Here is an 18,524-nt window from a genome sequence, read left to right on the forward strand (position 1 = left end):
AGCAGCAGAAGTACAGTGCAGGGGTGCAGGAGAGGCAAGCAGTGAACCAGAGCTCACCGGCACCAGGTCCAGCCACTCAGGAGGTCCCAGTCTCAGCTCTTCCAGTAGTGCAACCCTGGGCAAGTCACCACCCCTCTCTAGGTCTCAGTTTTCCAGTCCATAAATGGAGATGACATCAGCTGTATAAGTAGGGTTGCTGTTAGGACTGAATGCCATACATGTAGTGTTTGATATGGTGCATGCATGCTGAGTCGATTCAGTCATGTCCTACTCTTTGCAACGCTGTGGACTGTAGCCTGCCAGGCTCCTCTGTCCATGGGATTTTCCAGACAAGAATACTGGAGTGGGTTGCCATGCCCTCTTCCAGGGGATCTTTCCAACCCAGCAATCAAACCTGCATCTCCTGCGGCTCCTGCACTGCAGCCGGATTCCTTAACCCCTGAACCACCAGGGGAAGCCCGTGTTTGATATGGTGCTGGTACCTCATTGTATCATTATATAGTAATTGCTCCCATTCCTGGGAATTCTGGCTGAGCCTATCCTGCAAGTATTGGAGAAGGAAATGGCAGCCCACTCCAGTCTTCTTGCCTGGAGAATTCCATGGACAGAGGAGCCCAGTGGGCTGCAGTCCATGGGGTCACAGAGAGTTGGACATGACTGAGTGACTTTCACTTCACTATTCTGCAAGTATGACTGGCCCTGGCCCCAAAGAAAGAGAAGAGGAGATGGGGAGGTTCGGGGGAGTAGCCCTAGTAGACCCAGGAAAGTGAAAGCAAGCTGCCCGTTTCTCTGCAGGGGCAGCCTACTGCCAGTTCATGGACATGCTCTTCCCTGGCTGTGTGCACTTGAGGAAGGTGAAGTTCCAGGCCAAGCTAGAGCACGAATACATCCACAACTTCAAGGTGCTGCAAGCAGCTTTCAAGAAGATGGGTGTTGACAAAGTAGGTGCCTGCGCTCTGAGGGGCCCCGGAGGAGCTCTGTGACCCCAGGGAAGAAGATGGCCCACGGCAGGGGCCGCTGGGGTCCTTCCAGCTCTGATGCCACTCTCCACCCACTGCCTCTCCAGGGGGAGTGCTCCCCCGGCTCAAGGCTCAGTGGAAAACCCCACAACATTTGACACCCCATCCTGACCACATTCCCATCCCTTCCTCCTCTCTGGACCCTACACTTGAGCCTCTCAGTGTACTGCTCCTGTTAAGTTCCTCCTCTGTAGGGCCCAAGAAAAGTCTCTTGGCTCACTGCTGCCTCAATGGCCCAGAACCCTGGTTCCAGCAACCCCCACCCCACGTGCAGGGAGCAGCACCAAGGGACGTCTCCCCACGCACTTCTTCCTGTGCCAGGAGGAAAGGGCTGTCTCTGGACCCCGGGTGGGGGGTTCTGGAGCCTACCCATCGGCTCTGTTGGCACGGGATGGGGGGAGCCCCGGAGAAGGTGGGGCCACTGCAGCCCCGGGGCTGGCTTTCCTGACAGCAGCGGCCCTCCCTCAAAGGACGGCAGCTGTGCAGCAGCCGGAGGTTAAAGTTCTCTGCTTCTGTGGTCTATTTCAGATCATTCCTGTAGAGAAATTAGTGAAAGGAAAATTCCAAGATAATTTTGAGTTTATTCAGTGGTTTAAGAAATTCTTTGACGCAAACTATGATGGAAAGGATTACAACCCTCTGCTGGCGCGGCAGGGCCAGGACGTAGCACCACCTCCTAACCCAGGTGATCAGATCTTCAACAAATCCAAGAAACTCATTGGCACAGCAGGTAACGTGCCCGAGCTGGGGAGAGGGTGTGGGGGGCCGGGCCGGCGGGGCTCTACAGCCAGGAGCGCCCCCTGGGCCACCGGCCCGCCCGGCCCCCGCCAGGCTAAAGGAGACTGTTATCACGGAGTTCAGATGACGCCGCCTGCTGCCCACTTAGACCAGGGGGAGTCGCAGTGGGAGGAGAGCCCCTGGCACCAGCCCAGGTGGCCGCTGGTGGTGGGAGGCCCAAGCCACTTCTTCCTGCTACCCAAACTAACTCACTGACCTTGAGGTGATGGGGCAGCCCATGACACGGTTCCTGTGTCCAGGTCATCCTGGCCAAGGGCCTGGGGCCGGGACAAAGGATTCCTTCTGCCCTCTGCCCACCTGATTCCCCAGGGATGGGAGTTTGCCCAGCTGGACCAAATCTTCCCGCGTTTCCAGAATCTCACAGCCCCAAGTCCTCAAGAGACAATCTCTGGAAACGAGGCTTTGTCTGGGTTCTAGAAGAGAAGGGGAAAAGCAACAGGGCCTCAGGGAGACGAGAGGATTGGCCAGGGAAGAGGAGCAGCCCACCCGCGTCTGAACCCGTCATAGCAGAGCAGCTCCTCCATGTGCGCTGCTGCCCCCTGGGCCTGCCCCCACTCTCCTGCTTGCTTTGCATTAGAAGCTCTGTCCTGGGAGCTGCCTTTAGCTGGAAAATAAGTGGCCAAAGCATGACGGTGTGCGGGGGAGGAGCTGGGGTGCCCGAATCAGGCCCAGCAGAGGGCACCAAGCCCATCCTGAGGCCCGGGCAGCCCACAGGGGCAGGGGAAGGCTTCTGTGGTCTCCTGCAGTCTTGAGACTCTGAAGTCATCCCCAGGGAGGGTGGCTGTGGGCGGGGGCTTCTGTTAGGAAAGACCCAGCAAGAGCCAGACTTGAGGCCCTGTGCCCGCTGCTTTTCCTCAGGCCCCAGCTGTCAGTACAAGAGGCCCTCACCCCTCTAGCCCCACTCCCCAAATTTGCTGTCCCAGTTCCCCTCCTCTCCCCCCTCCCCACAACTTACACTTTCTTTAGCTCCCTGTCATCCCTGCTCTCCCAGGCTTGCCAGAGGGCTGCCCAGCTGCTGTGATGTCGCGTGTGGCCGTGGCTTGAGGCCTAGATGTAGAGCGGGAGAGGAGGGGAGGGCAAGAGTGCCTGCCTTTCGCATGGGCCTGCCCCGCCATCACACCAGGCTGTCTCGTGCCACGTCTGTGGGCTGTGGGTTCACGCAGCCCCATCTGACTTTCCTCCTCTGGACAGTTCCACAGAGGACGTCCCCCACAGGCCCCAAAAATATGCAGACCTCCGGCCGGCTGAGCAACGTGGCTCCCCCCTGTATCCTCCGGAAGAATCCTCCGTCAGCCCGAAATGGTGGCCACGAGACCGATGCCCAGATTCTTGAGCTCAACCAGCAGGTGAGTGGCATGCACATGGGCAGCTGAGAAAGCCAGGCCCCTGGGGTGTCAGGGCGGGAAGGGAGGCTGACGCCAGGGTCTCTGCTTGAACATCGCTTTCTCCCCCACCCGAGCAGCTATTGGATTTGAAGCTAACGGTGGATGGACTGGAGAAGGAACGTGACTTCTACTTCAGCAAACTTCGAGACATTGAGCTCATCTGCCAGGAACACGAAAGTGAGAACAGCCCCGTCATCTCGGGCATCATTGGCATCCTCTACGCCACCGAGGTGAGTCCTGCTGGGCACCTGATGGGCCTCCCCCATTCCCACCAGACCCTGAGGCCGGAAGGGGCCTTGGAGAGCATGGGCCAGTGAGGGCAGCCGGCTGGAGGCACCAGCTCAAAGTCCCACAGAGCATGCGCAGTGGCAGGGGGCCGGAACCCGGGCTGGAACCCAGGCCGGCTCCGAGCCACCTGCAGGAGTCCACAGCTTCGGCCTGCCTGCCTGGCTCAGCATCTCTCTCCCTTCCACCCTCTAGGAAGGATTTGCACCCCCTGAAGACGATGAGATTGAGGAACACCAACAGGAAGACCAGGACGAGTACTGAGGGCGGCCCCAGCCCTGGCTGACTGCACGGCTTCCGTGCCTCCCCACCCCGCTCCCACCCCCACATTATACTCCTTTCCTGACAGCCAGTCGGCCGGTGCTTTGTGTCAGTGCCGCGGCATTGGGGAGCCTGGCGAGCAGGGCCTGGGGGGACGGGGCAGGTGAGCAGGCGGAGGCCCCTCTTCCTGTGGCACAGGCCCAGTGGGCGGGACCCCTGCCCACTCCCCACCCCTATTTATTTCCGTTGTCTCTATGCTGTGTCAGCCAACACTCCCCAGGGTGCCGCGGCCACCCGCCCCAGCCAGCCACCCGCTCCCCTGACAGCCAGCAGCTGTATATTTGACAAAGTCATTGGTATATTTTTACTTACTGGATTTTCCTTGCACTTTACCTGTTCTTTCCCCAGGGCTGGCAGCACGGGCTCCGGGGCAGCGTGCCTGGCTTGGCTTCCCTTCCCCCGTTGCCAGGGCCGTGACTGGACTCACCAATTCTTATTTATTTTGTCTTTTGACTTCCCAGTAGTTGAGGGAAAGGCTGATGTCAGGAGAGGGATGGGGGACTGAGGAGGGGGTACCTAAGGCCCTGGTGGTCAGGGTGAGGGAGAGGAGCATGTGAGGAATGAAAACGACCTCCTGGCACCAGGCTCGCCTACCCTTGGCCCCCTGCCCCCAGCACCACAGCCCGGCACTGCCCTGAGGCTCCCAGCCACTCCCCTGCAGCTTGGTTCATACCACACAGACTCTGCCCGGACCTCCTGTACGTCTGCCTTTTCTCTGCCCGCCTCCCCAACCCCAGCCCTTCGGGCCACCCAGCCTGCATATGTGTTCACTTTTATTTAAATAAACTTGTGTGGTAAAAGTCCATACTATGTCTCCCTCAGCTGAGCCACAGCCTGGGACTCAGTGCTTTTCTCTGAGCGACCCCCTCCCCAGAGGTGATAGCCATGGAGCACAGCACCACGGCCACCCTCCTCAGGCCCAGAAACCATCACTGCCTTAGCCTCAGAGCCCAGCTCTGACCCAGCCCCCATCTCCCAACGCTGGTACCAGGGCTTTAAGGGAAGCCACGGAGGCCCGAACTCCCATTCCCTGAAGAGGAACAGAATTCAGGACCATGGCTGTGATAATGGGCAACCCAGTCAAGCAGCTGTGGGGTGGCAGGGGGGCCTGGCTGAGAGGTGCCTTGTTTCTGTCTCCTTTGGGCCAGTATGACCACGTACTGTCCGCCACCCTTGTCAAAGTCCACACACCCAACATCAGTGATCCATATGGGGACAAGGGCTCACGTGACAGAGCTGAGTGGGTTACAAAGAGCAAGGGCTCTAAGCACTGAAGCCCAGGAGGAAAGCAGTATGCAAGGGGTTCCTTCCACAGAACAGGCTCTCATGGGAGCCGGGAGCTGGAAACTCTGTCACATCATATTTGCACAGCCCTGCATTCCTGGTGCATGCCGGCCAAGGGCCATGATAACCAGTGTCCTGAAGGTCCAACAGGGACCAAGGGCACTTAGCTGAATGTGGGTACCAGGCCCGTTTAAACAGAGCCTTAGTTGGCCTTTAGAACAGCCCCTTATTTACTGGGGAAAGGACTGAGACCTACATATGACATGATTTGCTCAAGGTGGTAAAAACCTGGACTAGAATTGAGACCTCCTGACTCACTGTTCTGTGCTCATCCCCAAAGACCACACAGGTGTGACCTCCAGAACTTTCTTCTAGCTTCTGACCAGCCCTGGTAGATGTTTCCTTACCATCCTGAGTGTGCTCAAGACACTGCTGGGATGTTGTTTCTTCCATGGCCCTGCTCCAAGACCCTCCTTCCAGACCACCAGCACTTCTCCAGTGACTCCAGTTAGAAACCTGAAATAAGCAAACCATGTCTGTTCATTCCTCATTCACTTCACCTTCTCCATTTGACTCCCACTCCCACATACAGAGACTTCTGAATTTATTCTCCTTATTCTCCTGTGTTTCTCCTCCAAGTTCCTAGCCTGCTTTTATTTTTATGATTAAAATTATGGTTTTATCTTAGTGATTTTTAATTCTTACCATTATTAATTCTTCTGCCTAATTTTAAAGGCTATTCCAGGTAGATACAGTAAAAGGAGAAGGTAGTTTCTCTGTGATGCCCAGTGTTCATCTTCAGGCTGGGACCTCATCCTGCTGGTTAAGTGGGTGTGGTGGGCAGAATAACGCCTCCCTCCAAAGATGTCCACATTATAATCCCCAGAACCTGTGGATATGTTAGGTTATTAATACATGGCAAAGGGGAATTAAGGTGCAGATGGAATTAAATCGCTAATCTGCTGACTTTAAAATAAGGAGGGTATCCTGGATTATCCAGATGGGCCCAGTGTAATTGCCAAGAGTCCATAAAATTGGGACGGGCGGGGCAGGAGGTCAGAGTGATGCAATATGAGGAGGACTTGACCCATCGCTGCTGGCTTTGAAGATGGAAGGGAGACATGAGCGAAGGAATCTGGTCAGCCTCCAGAGGCTGGGAGAGGTAAGGAAACAGGTCCTCTCCTAGAGTCTCCACAAGGGACCACTGCCCTATGGATACCATATTTTACCCCAGTGAGACCGTGACAGACTTTCACCTTCAGAGCTATAAGACAAGAAGTTTGTGTTGTGTTAAGCCAGTAAGTTTGTGGCAATTTCTTATAGCAGCAATAGGAAACCAATATAGTAGGTCAACCTGCTTCAATGAGCTCACTATTCTGGTCCCCACACCAGACACCCACCCAACCTCTTTGACCCAGTCTTTTTTTTTTTTTAAACTTTTTAAAATTTTGTATTGGGGTATAGCCAATTAACAATGTTGTGATAGCTTCAGGTGAACAGCAAAGAAACTCAGCCATACATATACATGTATCCATTCTCCCCGAAACTCTCCTCCCATTCAGGCTGCCACATAACATTGAGCAGAGTTCCATGTGCTATACAGTAGGTTCTTTTTGGTTATCCATTTTAATTATAGCAGTGTGTACATGTCCACCCCAAACTTGACCCAGTCTTTTGATTCTTCCCTCTTACCCCATGGGTACCTGCCCAAGCCCACCCTTCATGGCTAGTGTCTAAGGTTGCTTTTTGAAGACCAAGGATGTAAAGCCACTGCCTCCTCTCCAAACTCTGGAACATTTAAGACAGTGAATTACAATTTTCTGCTTCGTCTGTCTCCCACACAGGTTTCTCAAGTTCCTCTCACGCAAGTGAGGTGTGTCCTCTAGCTCCCACGTACCACTGTGCTAAGTGCTTATCAGGTAGAGAAAGGGCTTAGGATATGCTATTGGATAAGTAAGTGAATGACTTCTATCCCCTAGGTACCAAGGTACAATAGATGACCTGCTGGACTATTCTAAGGAAAGACAGGAAATAAAGCCCCTCCCCACCCTTCTCTATATTTCTACCATGGAACACACCCCCTTCTTTGCCTCTATGGAAAGCCCTTTCTGTTTCTCTTCCAAAATCAGTGTCGCTTTTGTGACCATACATGGAACACAGAAGAGGAAGAACAAAGAGAAGACGGTGTCTGAGAAGAGCTAAACCAATTATGTGGAAAAAATTAATTGATCAGCTCAAATATGGTCCTGGGCAAAAGCACTTCATTTCAGACCCTTTGACCTGAGGCAAAGTCAGTGACAGTCAGGCCTGCAGGGGCTGGAGGGCAGGCAGAAGGAAGCAGCAAAAGGTGGTTATCCCCTACTTTCTGCTTCCAGCCCACCCCATCCTTTACCTGTCCCCACTTACCTTTCCAAAAGTAGGTATACCATTTTCCTACTGGCTTCCCACGATCTGCAAGACGAAGTCAAAATTTGACAGGCAAGGACCTTGGCATATGGGCTCAGGTCCCTTTCCAACCACATAACCTCCAAAATCCATGAAGCACTGTCACATTGAACTACTTCCAGTCTCCCAGATTTGCCCCGCTGTGTCCCACATTTGTAGGCCTTTGCTTACATCAAGTCCACACAGCTGGCCTGTTCTCTCCACTTGCCCTAATCCCCAACCATTGAATATTTGCCCATTCCTCAGGACACATTTCCAGTGTCATCTCCTCCAGGAAGCCTTCTCTAATCTCCTTTCTAAAGGAATTCATCACTCCCTAAACTATTCATCCTGTGGAAAGTTGGACTCTAGTTCTTACTATAAAGGCTTGCCTGGCCTGTCCCTCAGTATGGCAGGTATGAATCTCATAGTCAAATGTGGGAGTGTGCATGAAATAGTGAGCTTCCCATGTGGCACTAGTGGTAAAAGAACCATCCTGTCAATGCAGGAGACTTAAGAGATGCAGGTTTGATCCCTGGGTTGGGAAGATCCCCTGGAGGAGGGCAATTCACTCCAGTATTCTTGCCTGGAGAATCCCATGGACAGAGGAGCCTGGCAGGTTACAGTCCATAGGGTCACATGAAGTCAGAAAGGACTGAAAAAAACTTGGCATGGCAGGGCATCTGAAATAGCACATTTCCTTAATCATGATAAATAACTTCTAGTTCACCTTCACTCATGCTCCCCTGCCAGGATGCTTCCAGTTTTGAGGTCTCACGATATACAACAAGCATGGCCCAAGGGACCTCCAGAGATAGGGGATGTCTGAGCAGGTAACCTGCTTAAGTGGTTCCTCAGGTCTTCCATTCTTGATCGCTTCCCTGCCACACCTGGGACTTGGGACTGACTCCTGCGGAGGGAGTCTGAGCCTTTTCCTTCCCACTGCCTGCAAGGGGAAACCCAGCGCTGGCTGTCCTAGGGCTGCACACTTTTCTCTGCCTCCTTTCGAAGGACTCTCCGCTCTCCACTTCCTGCCCCACCACACCCCAAACACTGTCTCAAGGCGGGGAATCCTCAAGCTCCATCTCTCTTTCTTGTTCCTTCACAATAGCTTTTTTTTTTATAGCTAGTTAAACTTAAAGTTTAATCATTAGCAACAGAAAAACTAGCACTTTCCTGGAAGGAAGGGAGCATTTCACTTACAAACTCTCCCAGGAGCTGAGGAGAATTATTTTCATTCCGTCCTTCTTGCACAGCTAGAACAGAAAGAAAACCAGAAACAGTTAAATTTCCACCAAGTCACCCAATGCTTCCACGTTCAGTTCAGTTCAGTCGCTCAGTCGTGTCCGACTCTTTGCGACCCCATGAACCGCAGCACTCCAGGCCTCTTTGTCCATCACCAACTCCCGGAGTTCACCCAAACTCATGTCCATTGAGTCGGTGATGCCATCCAACCATCTCATCCTCTGTCGTCCCCTTCTCCTCCTGCCCTCAATCTTTCCCAGCATCAGGGTCTTTTCAAATGAGTCAGCTCTTCGCATCAGGTGGCCAAACTATTGGAGTTTCAGCTTCAACATCAGTCCTTCCAATGAACACCCAGGACTGATCTCCTTTAGGATGGACTGGTTGGCTCAATAAAAGTTGTCCGAAAGCAGTAGCGTCTCATCTCAACATCTTTTGCTTGGCTGTTTTTGTTTTTTTTTTTTCTGAGAAAGCCTCCTGATGCCGCGCCGACCCCTAGCGTGGAAGAACCCGGCAAACACCAACGACTACAAGTCCCAAGCTGCCTTGCGGGTGGCGTCACGCGCCGCGAAGCCCTGCGAGGAGACGTGGCAGAGCGCAGCGCGTCCGCACCGGACCGGAAAGCTCTGGGAGGCGGCCGTGGCGGGAGGGTTGGAGCCATGGCGGCCAAGACTGCGGGTGGGGTGCGCTGGGAGGTGGTGAAGAAGGCGCGGCGGCCTGGGGCCGGTGGCAGTGGTAAAGGCGGCGGAGGGGACCGCCGGGCGCTCGGGGAGGCGAACGGAGTGTGGAAGTACGACCTGACCCGTGAGTACCCACCCGGCCCGCCGCCCCCTGTAGCCCTTGCCCCGCCCCGGGTCTGCCCCCCACCTCCCCACGCCGGGTGGTAGCGAGCAGCTACTGGGGCCCAGAGGGTCCAAACACCCCTGGGCTCCTGAAGTCGCGAGCTTTCCTTCCGATCGGTACCTCCCAGTTCAGCCGGCGCTCCCCTCGCGTTTCTCTTGACCCTCACAAGAGGTAGACCGCGCGAGGGAGGTCGCCGTCCTCGCCACTCACATGAGTAAACTGAGGCCCAACGACGTTAGACGCCTTCCCCAGGATCACTTGTTAGAGGGAACCGGGATTCCGGTCTTCGGACGCTCAGCAGACAGCATACACTCCCTGCCAGCTGTTCCCGGACCCTATAGCCTGGCCTCGCCGGGCAGGTGTTCGAGAGCTGCGGAGAGGCAGTCTGGTTCATTATACACTGGGCCCCCGCCTTAAGTAACCAGCAGGTAGAGGGTGGGCGTGGGGACCCGGACGCTCATGAGGCCCGGCAGTGGGAGAAAAGGATCTACCACACACATCTCCACACCCATCAAGTATTATTCCAGGCGGTACCTGTTTCCTCAAAGCCTCCTGGAGGAGCAGAGAAAGCTTGCCACGTGTTGATTATAGAGTTGTCACATCAGAACCAAGAGGAACTGGGGTAGAACCAAGATGGGAAAACCGTGATTTAATAAAGAAATGCTTCATCTCTGAAAGAGCCCATGAACTCAGGAAACCAGGAGGGCTCCTTAAGCAGGATGCAAGAAGGGGCTTTGAGGCAGGCTCCTCCCTGGAGATTAATTAAGTGCCAGTGTGTGGGGAGGGACTACTGTTTCTGTGAGGCCGTCCTGATTCAGGGCCACCCCCCTTTGTCTGCCTGTCATTACCCCAGCTCCAATCCAGACGACAAGCACACTGTATGAGCGGGGCTTTGAGAAAATCATGAAGCGGCAGAATAAGGAGCAGGTTCCACCTCCTGCTGTGGAGCCTAAGAAACCGGGGAACAAGAAGCAGGCTAAGAAGGTGGCGACCCTCACCAACCAGAACCAGAAGCAGGGCCGCTTTCGCAGCCTGGAGGAGGCACTGAAAGCTGTGAGTGTGCCGAGACTTTAGGCAAGGGAAGAATGAGGACCTGAGGAGCAGAGAGGATGAAAGAAGTGGGACAGGGATGGGCTGCTGAGGGACCTGTGGGATGAGGGACACTGCTGACTGAGAGGAGGCCTTCAGGAAAGGATGGAAACCCAAAGGGATGCAGTGTCTGCACTTAGGATAGAAAGGGAATGAATTTATAGAGAACCATAGATTAGTGAGTGGAAAACCTTGAAAATCCAGAGATACACGGAAGGTTTAGAAAAACGGCTTGTGGTTCCTCCTGCCAAGGAAGGAGTGCTCTTTCACTTTCCATCTTGTCTTCTGTTTTTCCCCTTGAACATGTGAGGGGCCCAAGAGTATTAGTTCTTGAGATCAGCAGTTACAACTGTCCTGTTCTCTAGTTCCTGAAGATCTGGATGCAGCAAAAGTATGGCATTCCACATACTTGCATCGAAAAGCAGAAATCCTTTGTTTTTCCTGCCACCACCTAGTTCAACCATTTCCCCACCTCTACCCCATTACTCTACACCCGCAACTCACCATGAGGGGCCTGTGTTCCTGGCAGCTGGACCTGGCAGCTCTGCAGAAGGAACTGGACAAGAGCCAGAGCGTGTTCTCTGGGAACCCATCCGTGTGGTTGAAGGACCTGGCCAGCTATCTGAACTACAAGCTCCAAGTACCTCCAAGTGAACCCACACTTAGCCAGCATCCTCACGGTTAGTTCTCCAAACGAGTTGAAGAAAATTCTGAGAGGGCTGTATGTAAGCGCATTACTTAGTAACTGAGCCCCATGCCCCTCACTGCCCTGACTTACCTGGGTGATTTGAGCTGTCCTCAGATTAGCATGGCTTCAACGTTTCTGGGCCTCATTGAAATAGGGAGGATGCCGGCCACAGTACAGTGACCTTTTACTTCACTTAAAGTTCTCAGGGAGCAAAGCAGAGGCCTCAGAGCTAGCAGAGGCTTCTGGTGCTAGCTCTCACGTGAGGCCTATCGACCCCAGATTATCCGTACAGCCTGGTGAGCCGGGAGCTGCGTGGCATCATCCGAGGGCTACTGGCAAAGGCTGCGGGATCCCTGGAGCTCTTTTTTGACCACTGTCTATTCACCATGCTACAAGAACTGGATAAGACTCCAGGTGAGAGGGTCCCGTGAGAATTAGGCCAGTCCCATCTTGGGAACCTATCCCCTTTTTCGTGCTTCTAGAGTAACTGAAGAGGTTCTGTTTTAGCAGAGAAAACATGCTAATTCCAGCACTCTTGGAAAAGAAGGAGGATGCTAGGACTCCCTGGGCCTGGGTTCTGGGATCTCAGCTGTTAAAAGGGAGATTACAGGTTTGGGGTGCTGATTAGTATATGTGAGTCTGAGAATGTGTATCTCCAGGGGAGTCACTGCACGGTTACCGCATCTGTATCCAGGCCATTCTGCAAGACAAGCCCAAGATTGTCACCACGAACCTAGGCAAGGTGAGCTCAGGGTTGTGATGGGGCCATTGGGAGGCCAGGACTGGGGAGACTGGGCAGAATCGACTCTGTTGAACCCAATTAAGGGATGTGGGAGGTCCTGTAAGACGAGTAATAGCTAACGCTGTTAGCACTATGTACATACATATATGAGGTAGGTACCACTATTATTCCCATTTCGTAGATGAGAAGATTGAGCCACAGAAGGGGTCGATCACTTTGTAAAGTTGGTCAACTAGTAAGTGATAAGTGTGAGTGAAGACCATAGCCTGGTACCAGAGCCTGTGCTCTGAGTCACCCCACCACGTTAGCACACTGCTCCATTGTCCTCTCCCAGTTGAATTCTGTCTTCTTCCTTGGCTTTGGGGATGCTCCTGATGCTTTGCCCTTTCCCAACCTGCTGCCCTCACTGGTCTCCCCAGTTCCTGGAACTGCTGAGGTCCCACCAGAGCCGACCAGCCAAGTGTCTGACCATCATGTGGGCCCTGGGTCAAGCAGGTTTTACCAACCTCACCGAGGGACTAAGAGGTAAAAGAGATTTTGGAGCTGGAAGTTCCTCATTAGTGTCCCCAGTGGGTCCAGGCTTGAGCTTCCTCCCTGACTTTTGTCTCCACAGTGTGGCTGGGGATTATGCTACCTGTGTTGGGCATCAAGTCTCTGTCTCCCTTCGCCATTGCATACCTGGATCGGCTGCTCCTGTGAGTAATGGGGGTGAAGGGGAATAGCAGGCCTGGGGTGTTTTCAGGTGGCTATTGTAGCAAAATGGGATACTGTGATCCTGGTTTCCGTAGATGTGAAGAAGCATCAGGACCAGCTTCTCCCAAGTCAGAATGTGGTGATGAAGAAGGAAAGGGAAGGAGCCAGGAAGTGGGAGGGATGGAGTGGAGTTTATGCCCTTTTTCTTAGATGTTCTTAGCTGGGATCGTCGCCCGGGCAGGTGTTCCCCAACAAGCCTGTTTCTTTCCTCCCCCACAGGATGCACCCCAACCTCACTAAGGGCTTTGGCATGATTGGCCCCAAGGACCTCTTCCCACTTCTGGACTTTGCCTATATGCCCAACAACTCCTTGACTCCCAGGTAGGGCTTTCCCCGGGCACAATCTGCTGTGAAGGACCCCAGTAGAGGGTTAGGACACTACATCTGTCCCTTCACCTCCTGGCACCCTCAATCTGAGATTATCAACCCACACATTCACGGAATCATCGAACCCCTGGAATTACATGGGCCCTCAAGGGTGATTGGCTTGTGGGCATTTTCTGGGGAGGGGACCCATGACTCTGAGCAGATTTTCCAAGAAGTCTCTTGAGTCTAGAAAGATGCAGAACCATTACAAGGCCCTTCATGACCACCACCTTGGGCAGGGTGTGGATTTTGAGGCAGGCACAAGGGACACAGCACACAAAGCCAGTTAGAGTCTATGCTCAGCTCTCCTCTCAACCCCTTCCACAGCCTGCAGGAGAAGCTGTGTCAGCTGTATCCACGACTGAAGGTGCTGGCATTTGGGGCAAAGCCGGAATCCACGCTACATACCTACTTCCCCTCCTTCCTGTCCAGAGCCACCCCTGGCTGCCCTCCAGAGATGAAGAGAGAGGTGAGGAACTTTCTCCTTCCTGGGGTCTGTTGTGAAGTCCCTATCTACTGACAGGCCCTGCCACTGGGAGCCTGTTTTCTCCCATCCCTGCCCCCTCTCCCCAGCTTGGTCCCAACAGCCACCTGCTGGCTCCCTATGCTTCACCCTCAGAAGAATGGAGCTGAAGAGGCAGCCCGTTCAGATCTAACCAGTCTCTCATGGTCCCTTGCAGACAAGTGAATTTTGATCTCAGGAGCCCCATCCTTCCCTTTACAGCCTCTTGGAGATTTCGAGGGTATGGGCACAATTTCTCCACCCTTCAGTGTGGAGTGCTGCCTGGGGGGCCCCACTTGTGCTAACTAGGAGTGGGGGTTAGCTCTTAACACTCCCCACCATAGCCCGGGGCCCAGCAGTCTCTCCCTTCTATCTCCTGTGCAGCTCCTGAGAAGCCTGACTGAGTGCCTGATGGTGGACCCCCTCAGCACCAGCGTCTGGCGGCAGCTTTATCCCAAGCATCTGTCACAGTCCAGGCAGGTTGAAGGGTGGGGGTTTCCACACAGAGAAACCTTAATTCACTCTTCATGGTGTGTCCTGTCCGAAAGCAGAAGGGGGATGTTTGTCACTGTTGTTCAGGCTCATACCTGTGGGAGCTTTGCAGGGAAGCTTCCAGGAAGCCGCTCCTCTGTGGGGATGGGGGACAGGGCATGGAGGGTCTTTCATCCTGAAGGAGCTGGGGCCCCATGGAGGATGGGAGGGGCCAGGTGGGCCTCCTGATGGGAAAGGATTGTGCTTTCCCCACAGCCTGCTGCTGGAGCACCTGCTCAGGTCCTGGGAGCGGATTCCCAAGAAGGTGAGGAGCTGGGAAGACATAGCAGGCTGAGCCTCGTCTGGGTTCTGGGTTCGTACCCTCTGCCACTGGCCCCGCTTTCTGGGAAGATGCTCCATTAGCACTTCTGGCGTGGAATACGAAGCAGAATGGAAGCTCAGGGTTCCCTCCTGGGCTAAATCTTAACGTTCTCAGCCTCGACTTCTCTTACTCTGCAGACGCAGAAGTCATTGCAAGAAACCATTCAGTCCTTCAAGCTTACCAACCAGGATCTGCTGAGGAAGGGCAGCGGCAGCAGTCAGGATGTCGTCACCTGTGACTTGGCCTGCAAGGTGCCAGTGCCCAGCCCACTGCCTTCCCCTCCCACCACCACCCGCGCACTGTTCTCCTCGCGGTCTCCACACCCTGGGTTGGATCTATATAACATTCCTGCCCCACCTGCCGCTGGAGTCCCCACCACCTCTGGAATAGTGTGAGGGCTGGATCCTCTCTGTGGAAGGCCTAGCTTGAGGCCTGCCTTAGGAGGCCAGGGCCAGCCCCTCTCCCTTCTGACCACTGCTCCCTGCCCCTTCTCCTTCTAGAGTCTGTTGCAGCAGGCTCGGGGCTTCCGGCTGCCCTGGACACGGCTACTCCTGTTGGTGCTGGTCTTTGCCATAGGTTTCCTCTGCCATGACTTCCGGTCACACAGCTCTTTCCAGGGTAAGCAGGGATTGGCTGGCAAAGGAGATAGCCAGGGGCTTTTTGTGGGAACACAGAGCTGGATGTACCTCTCCCCGCCCCCACACACCCTCCAGAACAGACATTTTTCTGACAGATGTGTCTGTGCTTTGCATTGTAGAAATGCTTGCATATTCATGGTCTCATTTGAGTAGTGTTATCTTGTTTTTAACTTCTGAGGAAATTGAGGCTCAGAAAGATTTACCAAATAGCATAAGATCACAACTAGGAAATAGAAAGGCTGATCCTCAAACCTGAGGTTTCCTGATGCCCAAGTCCATGGCTCCCCCTGTCTGAACCCTTCTTGCTCCCTTGGCCTGCATCCCTCCCTCCACACGTGCTCCAGAGCAGACTGGAGCCGGCTCTGCGACCCCGTGAGCATGTCCAGTTCTGCCCCATCCCTCACTGGACCTGCTCTGGGGCCTGTAGTGTCTGCCTCCCCAGTCCCTGCCCACCGCTCACCTCCTCGCTCACCCAAGGCCCCGCTCTCCGCAGCCTCCCTTTCTGGCCGGCTGCTTCAGTCATCTGGTGTTTTGCCTGCTGGCCAACAAATATGCACCAAGATCTACTCCTATAGCCTGCAGGGCTACAGGTGAGACCTCCGGCGGCGGGGCGGTGAGACCTAGCAGGGAGAGGGAGGCATGGGAGAGAGAGGGCTTGCCTGTTCAGGGTGGAGATGGCATTGACAGTCAATGGGAAGCCACTGTGGTTTTCCTTTCCCAAGGCCTCCCTTGCCCCAGCTGTTCTTGGGCCAACCTGCTTCGGACACTCAAGACACCTTCTTCCTCCCCTGTGTCTCCCCTACAGCTGGCTGGAGAAGACATTGCCAGCCTGGGGCTCCCATCTGCTGACCATGGTGAGGCCTGGCTTGCAGCTGGCCTGGGCCCACACCAATGCCACCGTCAGCTTCCTTTCTGCCCACTGTGCCTCACAGCTTGCCTGGTTTGGTGACAGCCTCGCCAGCCTCTTCCAGAGGGTAAGCCAGAGACAAGGAGGTCAGAGAAGGCTGATCTTGCCGGATGGCTGTGTTCTTGGGAAGGTGCAGCCCCACATGGACTGCCTTCCTTGTCGCTCTGACTCGTCTTCTCCATGGTCCAGCTACAGACCCAGCTCCCTGACGCCCTGAACCAGCTGCTCCGTTCTCTGAGGGAACTGCTCCTGTTTCTTTACCACAGCATCCTGCTGCCCACATGGCACATGCTGCTTGAGGCCCTGGCCCAGATCCAGGAACACTGCCATGAGGCATGCAGGTGAGACCCTACCCTAGGGCTCCAGCAGGAGGCCTGTGGCCCCAGGCCGTTTCTCCAGGGACATAGCTCCTCTTTTGGTTTTCTTGCTCTGCCCTGCCCCCTGCGCATGCCTTGGGCACTTTGGGATCCGGGTTGTGAGTCTGAGCCACAGCTCTTTGACTTGACACAGCTGTACATCACAACTTCCCAACCCCCAAAATGTCTGCTTTCCTCCCAGAGGCGAGGTGACTTGGGACTGCATGAAGACACAGCTCAGTGAGGCTGCCCACTGGACCTGGCTCAGCCTACAGGACACCACAGTGACTTTCTTGGACTGGGCACTTGCCATGATATCCCAGCAGTAGGCCCTGCCTCCCTGGTTGCTGGGCTCTGTCTGGAGCAGACCATTGGAGACTGCTGGGGCAGAGTGGCAGTTCTGCAGGGGAGTCTTTGTTACTTGGTGCCTAAGTTCTGTCTCCTCAGCAAATGGTAGGCTGCCTCTGCCTCAGTTCTTCCGCTTTAGTGGCAGTGAGCTCAGAGGTATCTCAGCCTCTGACCCACGACTCCACTGACCACTGCTCTGCCCGACTGCACATGGCTCCCAGCCTCTGTCCTTGGGCCTGGTAGCCTCTCTTGTCTCTGCTCTTCACTTCCTTCTCTCTCATTCTTAAAGCCTCAAACAGCTCATCTTGAAAAGGTGTACTCCAGCAAGTGGCTTCTGCATTCTTCTGACAAATGATTCCTGCTCTCAGACCTTAACCACAGCAGAAAAAAGAAAGGGACTTCTAGAAGAATCTAGAAGAATGTAGCACTACAGTGGGCAGCAGCAGCTTTGTCTCTACCCACAGCCTGGGTGTGACTGTCTGTGGACATGGAGGCCTGGGTGGAGAGGCCTCTCACCTCAAAATGTTCAACTTAGGTCCTTCAAGGCCCCTCACTGCCCCTGCCATCATGGTCCTGCATCCTTGCTCTCTGTCACCCTTCAATGCTGGCAGGTCTCGACCTCAGTGTTCAGCCCTTCTCTGCTGCCCACCCCTGCCATCTATCTGGAGAGCAGAGCCCAGGTCGTCATGTGCCTCAGGCCCAGGAAACCTTCCAGCAACCTGTTGAGACAGGACACAGCATGTGGCTTGTGGGTATGCCCACTTGGTGGAATAAAGGACACAGATTTCATTTCAAGTTTTCCTCTGTGCCTCTTCATGCAGGAATTCCTACAGCTGTGGACAGGACGACAAAATGTGAGCTCCTGCACATTCTTTGGCCCTCTGCCCTCCCAAAGCTTGTAGCCTCTGGCCGTAGTTGAGCTTCTGGCAAGGAAAGCCTGCTTCCATCATTCTAAAGTTGGGCCTGTTAATGGTTCTAGACACTCTCCTTTCTCGCTTATCGTCTCACTTGTCTTTGTGATTCATGTCTCAAGATTGCCTTGGTAGCTTGAGGATTATATGCCTGGAAAAGTCGGGGATAGTGTCCTAGAGGAATTCTTGGCCAGCGATCAGAGGATGTCTCCTTCCTTGCTAGGACCTTCATTTATTAATTGGTTCATTTTACAGGCAGTGAGTGAAAGATTCAGAACTCCAAGAGACACATGAGTCAAGGGTTTATCACCCATGTCCCTTTTAATTTTTGACTTGAGACTATAATAAGTCAGCTAACTGCATAAGTTTTTCAGTTCTCACCTCAAGTTTCTTTCCTTGAGTGTTTAAAGAATATGAGCAGTACTAGAGGTGCACTGCCCACGTCAGCGTCCATGGGCTGAGTTCTGTTTCCATCACGAACACCTGAGATGACTAGCAAGGGTGATGGCCAGCTGCCACTTTCCCTTTCACAGGCAGCCCTGAGGTGCTGCCTCCATTTTTCAGCCCCAGGATTTTAAAGTAGCAAGCATAGCAAAATCCTGACACAAAGTGAGGTCATGAGGACAGTAACATCTCCCTTTCCTTGTTAGGATGTAACTTACCACACTGGGCAGAAGCCTGCTTTTGTAGTGGCAGTCAGCCATGACAATTTTTTCCCAGAAAAAAAACCCCACCTCACGAAGGGCCAAAGTGTAGGCCTGCTAGCAGGA

At 54.0% G+C, this 18,524-nt stretch overlaps 2 protein-coding genes and 1 long non-coding RNA gene across 17 annotated transcripts in view; 2 read left to right on the plus strand and 1 right to left on the minus strand.

Moving 5' to 3' along the window:
* The window catches only part of MAPRE3 (microtubule associated protein RP/EB family member 3), a 51,922-nt gene extending 47,309 nt beyond the window's left edge, over positions 1-4,613 (plus strand). For 7 of the 13 annotated variants that reach the window (XM_081484077.1, XM_081484078.1, XM_081484083.1 and 4 more), the window contains 5 exons: positions 796-941; positions 1,548-1,749; positions 3,009-3,163; positions 3,280-3,432; positions 3,683-4,613. In XM_081484077.1, the coding sequence (XP_081340203.1) occupies positions 796-941; positions 1,548-1,749; positions 3,009-3,163; positions 3,280-3,432; positions 3,683-3,751 (725 nt within the window). In that variant the 3' untranslated portion in view covers positions 3,752-4,613. The remainder of the gene's footprint in view (positions 1-795; positions 942-1,547; positions 1,750-3,008; positions 3,164-3,279; positions 3,433-3,682) is intronic. The other 6 variants (XM_081484079.1, XM_081484088.1, XM_081484085.1 and 3 more) reach the window with 1 other exon arrangement.
* On the minus strand, positions 58-9,289 carry LOC145503787 (uncharacterized). Its single transcript, XR_014051770.1, has 8 exons — positions 8,720-9,289; positions 7,499-7,543; positions 5,798-5,981; positions 5,500-5,608; positions 4,142-4,332; positions 2,773-3,362; positions 1,389-2,230; positions 58-179 (listed from the first exon to the last, which is right to left on the minus strand). It is a non-coding gene; the product is annotated as an uncharacterized LOC145503787 (long non-coding RNA).
* Positions 9,290-9,371: 82 nt separating this feature from the next.
* On the plus strand, positions 9,372-17,638 carry TMEM214 (transmembrane protein 214). 3 transcript variants are annotated; one of them, XM_081484075.1, is made up of 17 exons: positions 9,372-9,562; positions 10,455-10,654; positions 11,220-11,370; positions 11,658-11,792; positions 12,038-12,120; positions 12,540-12,645; positions 12,734-12,815; positions 13,093-13,194; positions 13,567-13,708; positions 14,126-14,217; positions 14,489-14,537; positions 14,732-14,845; positions 15,095-15,212; positions 15,726-15,822; positions 16,038-16,206; positions 16,329-16,480; positions 16,698-17,638. In XM_081484075.1, the coding sequence occupies exons 1-17, from the start codon at positions 9,418-9,420 to the stop codon at positions 16,822-16,824; spliced, it is 2,064 nt and encodes a 687-aa protein (XP_081340201.1). In that variant the 5' UTR covers positions 9,372-9,417; the 3' UTR covers positions 16,825-17,638. The 3 variants fall into 3 exon arrangements, with proteins under 3 accessions (XP_081340201.1, XP_081340200.1, XP_081340202.1); XM_081484074.1 differs by having other exon boundaries at positions 17,133-17,638; XM_081484076.1 differs by lacking the exon at positions 11,658-11,792.
* The last annotated feature ends 886 nt before the right edge of the window (positions 17,639-18,524 follow it).

Source organism: Giraffa tippelskirchi, chromosome 4 (assembly GCF_054371585.1).
Source record: "Giraffa tippelskirchi isolate mGirTip1 chromosome 4, T2T-mGirTip1v1.2.pri, whole genome shotgun sequence".
Taxonomy (NCBI): domain Eukaryota; kingdom Metazoa; phylum Chordata; class Mammalia; order Artiodactyla; family Giraffidae; genus Giraffa; species Giraffa tippelskirchi.